The sequence below is a fragment of the Mirounga angustirostris genome, unplaced genomic scaffold (genome assembly GCF_029215605.1).
Source record: "Mirounga angustirostris isolate CCGP_5_RB_7025 unplaced genomic scaffold, mMirAng1.0.hap1 SCAF_14, whole genome shotgun sequence".
NCBI lineage: Eukaryota > Metazoa > Chordata > Mammalia > Carnivora > Phocidae > Mirounga > Mirounga angustirostris.
The window spans coordinates 46,830,353-46,842,770 of record NW_026991722.1 but is presented as its reverse complement, the minus strand read 5'-3'; the positions used below and the strand labels follow the sequence as shown (position 1 = coordinate 46,842,770).

The following is a 12,418-nucleotide window of genomic DNA, read 5'->3' as shown; positions in this document are numbered from 1 at the left end:
ATTTCTGCAGGAGGAACATTGCCCACAATTGCCTCACATCTATTATTCATTCTTTCTTTCGCTGAAAAATGTATGGAGATCCTAGTACATGCCTGGCACTGGGCTAAGCACTAGAGAGACGGCAGCAACTGGGGCAGAGACTCTGCCCTCCGGGTTTTACAGTCCCAAGGCGGGCAGGTACACAAACCCGCTGCTGAAACAGTGACCAAGAACATGACCATGACCGGGCTGGGTGGGGCTGCTGTGGGAGGGGCCTCCAACCAGACTCGAGGGGTGAGGTTGAGGGACGGGAGGGGCCGCTATACTGAGGCAGGAAGGATGATGGGTGGGATGGACGATGGGAAGTTTCTTCCAGGCTCTGTGGTTGAAAAGCTGTGAGACTCCCACCTGGGAGAGGCATCCTAGTGTAATCCTCCTTACGGTTCTTCACAAACAATGAAGCAGAAAGCGGCAACAGACTGGCTGAGACATCCGTTTGGCAGGCCGCAGATTTGAAAAGAGAAATTTTTAATTAACAGTTCTCACAGCTTATGTTTGTTACATTTGCTGTCTCAGGAAAGCAAACGGGTGCTTCTTAATTTTTTTTTTTAAAAACTTTTCCACAGGTAAATGCCATATTAATGTCAAATTTTTTCATTTGTTAAACATTTCTTGAGGACCTACTCTGTGCCAGGCATCATCCCGGCACTAGTCATTAGCGATGCAGCGGTAGGTACAAGGACAGAATAGGGTGAAAAGGAAAAATATAAGCAGGAGCCGGTGGGGCAGAGGAGGGAGTAGCCAATCTGAGGACTGGGGTAGGAAAGGCTTCCCAGCTCGTACTGTGCTCTGGGGCACGTTTCTCCCTCGGCCCCTCAGAGCCACAGATGACAAATATGTTCTCTGTTCTTTATTTGTTGTCCCAATGCCATCTAGGAAATCAGGAAGTTTCACTTCACTCCATTGTGTTTGGACACTACCTTAAAATGAGAATAAGGCAACCAGTTATTTCTGTAATGGGTAATTAACGCTTTTGACAAGAGTAAGGAAAAGGTGGAATCAAACTTCCTGGGTATTTATGTGACTTTAATATGAAGGATTTTGAAATTATGTATCTTTTACGTGGAAAGTTTAGATATAGGTGAGCCATCTAAAAATAAAGTATTTAAAACATAGATCTTTGGCCTCGGTGGCTCAGTCGGTTAAGCGTCTGCCTTCAGCTCAGGTCATGATCCCAGGATCCTGGGATTGAGCCCCGTGTCAGGCTCTCTGCTCCTCGGGAAGTATGCTTCTCCTTCTCCCTCTGCCTCTCCCCCCACCACTCACGTCATCTCTATCACTCTCACTACCTCTTTCTCAAATAAATAAATAAAATCTTAAAAAAAAACATAGATCTTTTGCATAGGATGGTTTGTTAAGTAGAACACAGGGCCTGTCACACAAAGTAAAGCCTTATGCCAACTTGCTCAGTAGACTTAGATAAGCCACCTCTGCGTAGTTACCTTCTTGATAATTAGGGAATACATGGGTTTTCTGCTTCTGGTCTACTTTCTGAAATGTAATAATTCCAAATGATACCGATTATATATAAATGCATATGTACATGAATATTTCATCATGTCTTAGAATGGTATTTCCTTTTTATTGAGTGTCTATTATGTGCAGGCATTGTATTAGATTCTTCACTACATTTTTATCTCATATTCATCCATCAGAACAGGTATTGTTAGTGCAATTATTCACTTATTCCTTCTGCATATACTTACCTGGCACCTAATATGGGCGCAGGCACTTTCCCAGGTGCTAGCGATGTATCAGCCAGAGAATCCATGCCCCTGTGGAGTTTACATTTTCATGACAGGAGGAGATGAAGGCACCAAAGCTTGAAGGGTGAAGATAACAGCACATGGTGGAGGTGGGGTTCCAGCCAGATCTTCCAGATTGAGAGCCTGTGTTCTTTGCTCTGTATCACCAGTGTCCCCATTGGTGAAGCCTGTGTAAATTACCTAACAGTGCTTTGATGCAAAGCTTAAATTTGGGGAAGAGAGTCAAATACCACATTCTCTTGATTCTGTCAATTCCATTGATGATAAGATACCACACACACATTGAGTTAATGACAATTTTGGGGGGATAGAGTGGGTGTGGAACTTTGCTAATAGATGGAAATATTTTAGTTTCCATCCCAATTCCAGAAAATTAACATGTGTCTTTTGTTTTTTTAAGATTTTATTTATTTATGAGAGAGAGAGCACGAGCATGGGGAGGGGCAGAGGGAGACGGAGAAGCAGATTCCCCACTGAGCAGGGAGCCTGCTGCAGGGCTTGATCCCAGGACCCTGGGACCATGACCTGAGCCGAAGGCAGACGCTTAACTGACTGAGCCACCCAGGCACCCCTGTTTGTCGTTTTTTTTTTTTTTAATAGAAACTCAGAATCAAGGAAATGTCTTTTAAATAAGGAACTGAATTCTCATCACTAAATTATCTAGAATAATAAAGGCTCCAAGCCAAGGGTAGGCACTGTAACTGCTCTCAGTTGTTTAAGGTGGTTAAATATAGCACTGCAGCAATTAATTAGGGCAAATATGGATTATGCAGGCTTGAAATAGTCCAGTAGGAAATATTAATAAAATCTCCTTTTGAACAAATTTTGAAATTATATGAATTTTACTTTAAATTTTTCTTTGAGGAAATTAGCCATAAAGTAAGCAATATTTCATTGTGTGATATCTTCAGGAACATAACTCTTGCATAAAATTCATCCACCCCTGATTTTCATATTGGTCAAACCATTGGATCCTGTGTGTATTTTGTTCATTTGCCCTTCAACTCTAGGGGTAATTGAGGATTTTATTGTCCTGATATCAAGGAGGAGGGACCAAGCTCTGCCCGCCTTCCACTTTCTCTGTTCTTATTCAAGTCATAAATATCTCTGTATTGAGACACATTCATTCCTGCAAGTCAGTGTCAGCCATCCTGTCATAGGGTTACAGTGTCCCAAACAGGGAGTTAGAAGATGAAGAAAATTGGATGGAACAAATGATGAGTTCTTTGGGTGTTTCTCCTCTTCTTCTTTATTTTGGGTAGGTGTGCACCAGGATATTTTGGGAATCCCCAGAAGCTTGGAGGTAGCTGCCAACCATGCAGTTGTAACAGCAATGGCCAGTCGGGCAGTTGTCACCCCCTGACTGGAGGTAAGATGGACTCACACCTTTGTTAACCTGCATTTATCAATGTGGTATAAAATAGCAGGCAAAGAACCCTGGCACATATTTCCAGGAGGCCTAATACACAAGTCCAGTGAACAAATTGTCAAATTGTCTCCTTGTTTTGACAACCTTGGGAATACTTAGGTAGTATTTACAGTTTGGTAAATAACTTACTTCAAGTCAGCTTTTTTTAAAAAGATAAATTGTTTTAAAACTCAACTAATTATAGCCAAACTAACCTCAGCTCCTACTTCAGTGATTTTGCTAAGATCTCCCTTGGCATTATAAGATTATCATCACATCAGTTTTCTTCATGTGTGTAACTAAAGAAGTCAACACATTCTTTCTCGGATAGCAGTAAATGTCTGGGATGTGAGTGGTATAGCTGGGATGGATTTCACATGCCAAGGAAAAGACAATTATTAGGAGTTAGTATGGGTTCATTAGGAACAACTTGGAAGAAAAAGGAAGATGGTTTTCTTCTTTCTTTGACAGAGAATATTAACATGATTTACCAAGAAAATATCATGGATATATGTAATGCCAAACCTTAGATTAAATATCTTATTTTATGGTTATGAACAGGATGAAGAACTAAACCCAGAATGTGTGGATTAGATCTGTTCAAGTGACTGTTCCAAAGGAATGTAGAGTAAATGCATTATTATCAGTCTAGAATGAGGTATCTATTGGCATGCACTGGGACTTAATTCTTGGCTCCATCTTGTTCAACACTGTTGACCTAAATGGAAATATAAAAGGCATGCTCATCCAGTTATCAGATGACACAAAGTTGGGAGAGACAGAAAATGCCTCCTATGGCACATTTAGAATACTTAAGGGACTCAACAGTCTGGAACAATGGGCCAATTCTAACAAGATACCATTATGTTAGGGATAAGCACGTGGTCCTATAATTGAATGGCATAAAAATAAGTGTGTGATAAGGGAGATGTGGCTTAGTAGCAAGAGGTGAAAAAGACTGAGGTCTTAATTGGCCCCAAGTTCAATATGGCTCAGCAGAGTAAGGTGGCCCCTAGGACGCCTCATATGATCTTAGTCTAAAACCAAGTGGTCTGCCGTTCCCTGGTATGCTGCTCATGTAAGTCCTCATTTGAGGCTTATGTCTCTAGAAGACAATAGACAAGCTACAGTTTGTTCAGAAAGAGGGTAAGAGGGCGCCTGGGTGGCTCAGTTGGTTGAGCGACTGCCTTCGGCTCAGGTCATGATCCTGGAGTCCCTGGATCGAGTTCCGCATCGGGCTCCCTGCTCGGCAGGGAGTCTGCTTCTCCCTCTGGCCCTCCCCGCTCTCATGTGCTTGCTCTCTCTCATTCTCTCTCTCTCAAATAAATAAATAAAATCTTTAAAAAAAAAAAAAGAAAGAGGTAAGACTTTGAAAAAACTGGGAGCCATGTCACATGAAGGATCAACAAACCAGGACCGTGAAAAGAAGACTTGGAAAGGACATATTTGAAAGGCTGATGTGTGGGAGAAGGGTTGGTTTTATTCATGTGGCATAAGAGGTAGAACCCAAGGAGTGGAAGCTAGAGGGAGATCTACTTTAAATCATCCTAAGGAAGATGTGTCAGGGGTTTAAAGATGAAAAGGACTGTTTTAGAAAAAATGAGATTCTACTATGACTGTAAGTATTCAAAGAGAAGCTCCAACATCACACACAGCATATTCATGAGATTAATATCTTTTCAACCCTCTTTGTCTCCTACTCTAACAACAAGAACAACAACAACGAAAGCAACCTGAAGTGAGGATGATAACTATGTGTTTCCCAAATGGAACAAAATGCTCACACATGAGACTTTTTGTTCCTGTGAGCTTTTTTTTTTTCTCTTTTTCATTCTTTCTTTTTCTTTTAATTAATAACCCAAAACTCATATTTTAAATATGACCTAAAAACTCAAACTTGTTGAGAAAATTGCACTGATAAATCAATCATCTGCATGAGCCAAGTCCCCCCCCCCCCAGACTATTCGAGATGCTGTGGGAGATTGTGAAGAAAATAATACCATGTTTCCTGGCCCTAAGGCATTTATAGTCTAATCGAGAAAATGGAAGTGATGTAACAATACATACACATAATAATGAGTTTAAAAAACGGATGAGTAAGAAAAACCTATGATTATATATATAATAAATTTAAAAGTCTACAAATATATAGAAAGGAGACATTGTCTTTGAGTGGTGGGATCAAAGGTGATGTCTTTATATTATTTTTCTGATTTTCCCAAATTTTCCATGGTGAACTTACGTTATTTATTTTACAATTAAAAATAAATATGGTTTAAAATGTATGTATATACACACAAAGTGTGGATTATTGCCTGCTGCTGAGAAAGCAAAACATGAAAGTCTCCTTGTAGCATGTCTAGGAAAATTTTGAGCTTTGAGATTTCCTGTGGTGAAGTTAGATTATTTTTCTAGAGGGAAGGGACAGGACAGTTCATTGTAACAATGCATGGTATGGGAGAAAGAGTCGAAATTGAAAGAATAAAGAATGTCCAAGGATGACCAGTAGGCTTTCCTGACTAATTGAGAACCTCAAATCTAGCTTATATCTCTGGTAATTAGCTGTTTGGGTCCACTAACATTGTGTGCATATCTCTCTATCTCAGTATCTGTCACGCTGTTGTGTGATTTTTCTGCCTCTCCCATGGGACCAGGGAACTACAGTACAGCAGGGATTTTTGTCTTAATAGCTTCGTATTTCCTGTATGTGGCACAACCCCATGGTACACTGTGGACGCCCAAAGGTGCTCATTCAGTGTTTATTGAATGTTCTTGAATGCCACTGGAAGAGATGTCAGCAGTTATATAGGAAGATCAAATGAAGAAAGCCTTAACACTAATGATTAAGGGTTTTAATTAGATAAGAATATCATGACCCTTTAGAGAAGAAACTGAATATACAGTCAGGGAGGTCACGAGAGAAGTTCCTACAGCAAGACTGGTGGGAGATGGGAAAGCTCCCGGAACAATGGTATGGGTAAAGAAGGGAAAAGGGAAGAGCCAGCAATGCTGGATAGTTGGGTGACTAAAATCTTCCCAAACTAGCTTTTCTGAAAGCCAAGTTAAAAAGCAGATGAAGCAGAAGTTTAATAATAATATCTTCTTTGGTTATCCCTCTTTTCAGACTGCATAAACCAAGAGCCCAAAGACAGCAGCCCTGGAGAAGAATGTGATGGTGAGAAAAGAAAGCCCCCTCTCCTTTCTGACTTGTGGGGTTTAGTTTAAGATATGTGAGCCTCATGCTGGGACATGCAATTTCCAGGCTGGGAAAGCAAAGGTGGGAGGGAGTGGGGGGAGGACTTCTTAGGGTCAAGTCCAGCCTCTGTCAACTCATAGCTGTATGACCCTGGGCAAGTGACCTGATTTCTCCAAGCCTCAGTTTCATCATTTGTAAAATGGACATAATAACTATACGTACCTCACAGATTTGCTGGAAAAATGCTGATAAATCTCTTATCCCAGTGCCTGGCAAATAGCAAGCTCTTGATAAATAAAAGCTATTTATTATTATTTTTCCACATACAAAATAAGTAACATGTTGCATAGAATCACCATGGTTCCCAATTTTATTGAGATATAATTGACATGCAACATGTGTTAAAGTGTGCCACATAATGATTTGATATCTGTATATATTGTGAAATGATTATCACAGTAAGTTTAGTTAATAGCCTCACATAGTTAAACAAATTTTTTTCCTAGTGATAAGAACTTTTAAGACAGACTGTCTTAGCAACTTCCAAATATACAATACAGTGTTGTTAATTATAGTCACCCTGTTGTACATTATTACATCCCCAGGACTTATTTATCTTATAACTGGAAGTTTGTACCTTTTGACTCCCTTTACCCATTTCCCCCACTCCACCACTTCTTTTTAAAAATGCTCCCAGTCTAGAGATCTCTCTTTTGCAGAATCTGCATCCCTACCAAGAAGTCCAGGATTGTGATTTTTGCCTGTCATGTCCCATGTGCATATTAACTGGGCTGTACAGCTCTTGTGTTCTGTTAGCATTCCTGTGGCACCAGCCTGCAGCACATTTGCCTTTGACTGTGGCCCCTACAGATTGTGACAGCTGTGTGATGACACTCTTGAACGACCTGGCCACCATGGGTGATGAACTCCGCCTGGTCAAGTCTCAGCTTCACGGCCTGAGGGCCAGTGCCGGCTCGCTGGAGCAGATGAAGCACTTGGAGACCCAGATCAAGGACCTGAGGGTAAATACCCTGGGCACCCAGCGCAAATGCCAGGCCCAGAATAGCTCCTTGGTGCATAGATGCTGCATGCATGAGTGCCCCTTAAGCAGGAGAGGGGGAGATGTTGACTGTTTAAGGCTCGGGGGGCTTTCCTTCCCCTGATTCAAATGATGACTAGGTTTTTACTGCTGGAAAGTACTAGTGAACACACAAAACTGATACTTCTAAGTGAACATTCTTTACTTACTGCATGTTTCTGGGCTAATTTTTCTTCTAGAACCCTTAGCTAAGTATCTTGCATTCAGAAGAATCAAAAACAGATTTGTACTACATTGGTATTCATTCTTCAAATGTTTGATGGAAATCTCCAATGAAGCCCTGTGGGCCTGGGATTTTCTCTGTTGGAAGATTTTTTTGTTTTTTGAGTTTTGTTTTTTTCTTTCAATAAACCATAAGTCCAATCTTTAAAAAATAGATATGGGACTATTGGGGTTATCTGTTTCTTCTTGAGTGATATTTGGTAATTTGTGCCTTTCAAATAATTTTTTCATTTCATCTAAATTATCAAATGTATTGACATAAAACTGTTCATAGTTTTTCCATCTTATCCTTTTAATATCTGCAAAATCTGTAGTAATACCCTCTCATGCATTCCTGATACTGATAATTTATGTCTTAGCTCTTTTTCTTGATTATTCTGGCTAGAGGTTTATCAGTTTTAATGATCTTCTTATTTCATTGATTTTCCCCATTATTTTTCTGGTTTTGATTTCATTGATTTCTGCTGTTATTTATATTTTTTTCTTCCTCCTGCTTGCTTTGGGGTTTAATTAGCTATTCATTTTCTAGATTCTTAAGATGAAAGCTTATCTTACTGATTCAAACCTTTCTTGTTTCCAATATAAGCATTTAATGTTATGAATTTCCCCCAAAGCACTACCTCGGCTATATTGCACACATTTTGAAGTGTTGTGTTTTCATTTTTGTTCAGTTCAAAAGATTTTCTAATTTCCTTATGACATATCTTTGATCCCTGAATTATTTGGAAATGTGTTGTTTAATTTCCAAACTGGGCATTTTCCAGGTAACTTCTTATTATCGATTTCTAATTTAATTCCGTTGTGTTCAAAGAACATACTTTATATGATTCCAGTTTTTAAAAATGTGTTGAGGTTTGTTTCATAGCCCAGGATATGGTTCATCTGGGACAATATTCTATGTGCACTTGGAAAGAAGGTGGCCCAGAGGATATCCAAGAGGAGAAGTAATAGGGCCTGAAGTGCCCCACAGAGCCAGAGTCAGGCTCCCTGGGGGAAACTGAGGGCACTTCTGCCTATGAATGGAACCTTAAAAAAAAACAACAACCTTGAAACTGCCCAGTGTTCATTGTTGAACAATGAGTATATGAGAAACTAGAAAAGCTACAGACCTGGACATGATTCACAAACCAGGGTCTGTACTGGAATGTGACATCCTCAACATCACCATAGGGTACAAGTCCTAAGCTGCCAATGTAAGACCTGGTTCTGGCCTTGGGGATCATGGATGGGAGTGGTGATGACCATAAGATCACTGGTCAGGGCAGAGAGAGTGCAGAGAGAAAGGGAGACAATATTTACCTGCAGACATTGGAATAGACAAATATCAACACAAAAGACATCCAACAGAAGCAACCATCAAGAGATGAGTTCCCTCTAGGTAAAATGAAAATCCTAAGACAATCTGAAAATTACTTTGAAGAATAACGATTCAATTGAAAGAACAAGAAATCAGAAAATTGTTAAAAACACTAGAAACCAAACAAGAGGAGTAGATATGAAAAGATCCAGTTAAAAATCATGGAAATGAAAAAAAAATTTACTCATTGAAGTGAAAGAATTCAGTAGAGGAGATAAACCCTAAACTAGATATAGTGAAAGAGGCTTTGGGGAAAGTTTAATAAGTGCTCTTGAAATGGCTGATTCTAAACCCATTAGTGCTTATAACTGAGTATACAGTTGACCCTTGAACAATGTGGAGGTTTGAGGCACCGACCCACTGCACAGTTGAAAATCTGCATATAAATTCTGATTCCTCAAAAACTTAACTATTAGTAGGCTACTGATGACCATAAGCCTTAGCAATAGCAAAAATAATTAACACATATTTTGTGTATGTATTATATACTGTATTCTTATAATAATACCTAACTTTTTCTAATTTTTTTGTTATTTCTAGGCTACATGGTTTATCTTTGAGTTTTTCAAATTGTTACAAATCTCCAAAAAATTTTCCAAAATATTTATTGAAAAAAAATCCAGTTGTAAGTGGACATATGCAGTTCAAACCTATGTTGTTCAAGGGTGAACTTTATATGGCAAAAAATCATGCTAGAAAAATGGCTCTTTTCCATCCCATCAGGGTAAATTTTAGCCCGTGATTTACAGGCTTAATATAGAGAGGAAAAAGGCCATTTTGTTTTGAGAGAAAAAGAAGTCACTGGAGTCACTTTGATGTCATCAATATAACCCTGCACTTCTTCAATGAAGGACAGGGAACCAGCATTTTAGTGCCGTTCTTATGAGCCAGACTCTGTGATAAGTGCTTTATTGAATTCTCACAATGTCATATGAGGAAAATAGTGTTATCTTCATTTACCAGGCATGTTAAAGCTAAGTAACTTGCCCACCATCACACAGCTAGTACAAGGTGGTTCTAGAATTTGAACCAAGATCAAATTCCAAAGACCACGCTTTACCCACTGTACTTATCCAGGTCTATATAATGATATGCCTCAGCTTTCCCATAGTAAAATTAAAATAGAACTGTCTTCTTGCTAGATCACACATACACTGTGAAAATTCCCTAGGAATAAAAGTGTGAGAAGGGGAATAACATTTTTGAATGTTCATGTGTACGTGACACTTTAGAATATCATCAAAACAAGCCTGCAGCTTAATATTATACTCCCCAATTTACCGATGAAGGAGGTAAAACTCAGTGAGGCTTATCTACAAAGTGGCAGACCTCGGGTTTGGACCTAAGCTGTAAAGCCTGTGTTTTCCCCCCAACATTGGCTCTCTCACATGCAAGTGGAGGTAATAGTATTGCTTTTTCCTGTACATTTCTTCAAGGTATTAACAAGTTTTTTTTTTCCAAAAAAATGAAAACAATCACTACTCTAGATATTATGTGCAACAATGCACAAAATGACAGGGAACCTGGATTCTGGTCCCTAAGCAATCACTGATCAGCTCTACAGCTGTGGCATGAACAAGTCACCCAATTTCTTTGGGCTTCCATTTTCTCATTTGTAATATGACAGCATTCGATTAAATGAGCTCTCTGTTCCCTTCCTGCCATTAGGTTCTTTGAATTGAATGGGTCCTTCATTAAAGTAACCTTAGGCACTGCTTTTAATATCATAAAGTTGAATATAGGTTCAAAGCAATGGAATGTATTATAGTCTAGAAAGTAGTACATTAGGTAGGTGGTACGACCCTCATTTCTTTAAGGTTAGGTCACTAACTCAAGTAAGGTATCTCTTGTCTCCTTATGTTTTTAAGTTTATTTTAGAGCCTTGTCACAATTTGCGTCATAAAGTAGATTCTTGGGGCACCTGGTTGGCTCAGTTGGTTGGGCGTCTGACCCTTGATTTTGGCTCAGGTCATGACCTCAGGGTCATGAGATGGAGCCCCGTGTCGGGCTCTGCACTTAGCACTGACTCTGCTTAAGATTCTCTCTCTCCCTCTCCCTCCGCCCCTTCCCCACACTCTCTATCTCTAAATTCATAAATAGATAAATACATAAATAAATAAAATCTTTAAAAAAAAGTAGATTCTTCAAGTAGCCGATTTCAAAGAATCCAGTCTTTTCCTGTGGACCGGCGTTGGGCTTGCTAAATGAATCTTTGTGTATCATTACCAGGATTACCAAGTGGATAGGACTTATGCCAAATTTCTGCTCTAATGTGAGAATAACTTTGCATGTTACTTTCAGAATCAGTTACTCACCTACCGTTCTGCCATTTCAAATCATGGATTAAAAATGGATGGTCTAGAAAAGGAACTGGGTAGTTTGAATCGCGAATTTGAAACTTTGCAAGAAAAGGTAATGTTAAGTCAATAACGTTAACTATTGTTGTCCCCAAAATATTGTTCGTATTCCCCCATCAACTTGGTTTGTTGCTAATCAATGTATTTTTCATATAGGTTCAAGTAAATTCTAGAAAAGCACAAGCATTACAGAACAATGTTGATCGGACAACCCAAAGTGCAAAAGAGCTGGACACAAAGATTAAAAATGTCATCCAGAATGTGCACAGTAAGGAGTTACTCAGTCCAATTAAATGTTTTTTATTACATAGCCTGTTCTGTGCCCTGAAAGAATTTCTCCTTAAGAGTTCAACATTATGAAAAAGATCCTGTAGTGACACTAAAAAACTAATATGAACCCTCCATAAAAATCTCAGTGTTTTTTTGTTTTTTAGTAGTCGACTAGAGTCCAGAATTCCCAGTTTAATAAACTACTCAACGTTTTCTAGTTCTCTTGAAGCAGATCTCTGGGACAAGTGGGGAAGGAAACAACCTGCCTTCCGGGGATTTTTCCAGAGAGTGGGCTGAAGCAGAGCGCATGATGACAGAGCTACGGAACCGCAACTTTGGAAAGCACCTGAGAGAAGCAGAAGCTGAAAAAACAGAGGCTCGGCTCTGTAAGGACATTCCCAGATCCTTGCTTGCAGTCCATTCTAATGGGCTTGAAATACGGCGTGCTAAGTACAATGTCAGGTCCCCGGGTACGGGTGGAGAGGCTCGTCATTTTACCATACAGGACTTTTTTTATTTTAAAGATTTATTTATTTATTTTAGAGATGGGGGGGCGCAGAGAGAGAGGGAGAGAATCTCAAGTAGACTCTGTGCTGAGCCCAAAATCAAGAGTTGGACGCTCACCTCACTGAGCCACCCATGCGCCCCAGCATACACGACTTTTAGAGCATCGTGTGAAAATGGGTAGCCCTTCCACGCTTCCA

General features: G+C 39.6%; 1 protein-coding gene across 6 annotated transcripts in view; it reads left to right on the top strand.

Annotated features, from left to right (window-relative positions):
- The window catches only part of LAMA3 (laminin subunit alpha 3), a 267,772-nt gene that overhangs the window by 205,266 nt on the left and 50,088 nt on the right, over positions 1-12,418 (top strand). For all 6 annotated transcript variants that reach the window (XM_054510344.2, XM_045886917.3, XM_064577799.1 and 3 more), the window contains 6 exons: positions 3,068-3,174; positions 6,338-6,388; positions 7,280-7,431; positions 11,389-11,499; positions 11,601-11,712; positions 11,933-12,100. In XM_054510344.2, the coding sequence (XP_054366319.1) occupies positions 3,068-3,174; positions 6,338-6,388; positions 7,280-7,431; positions 11,389-11,499; positions 11,601-11,712; positions 11,933-12,100 (701 nt within the window). The remainder of the gene's footprint in view (positions 1-3,067; positions 3,175-6,337; positions 6,389-7,279; positions 7,432-11,388; positions 11,500-11,600; positions 11,713-11,932; positions 12,101-12,418) is intronic.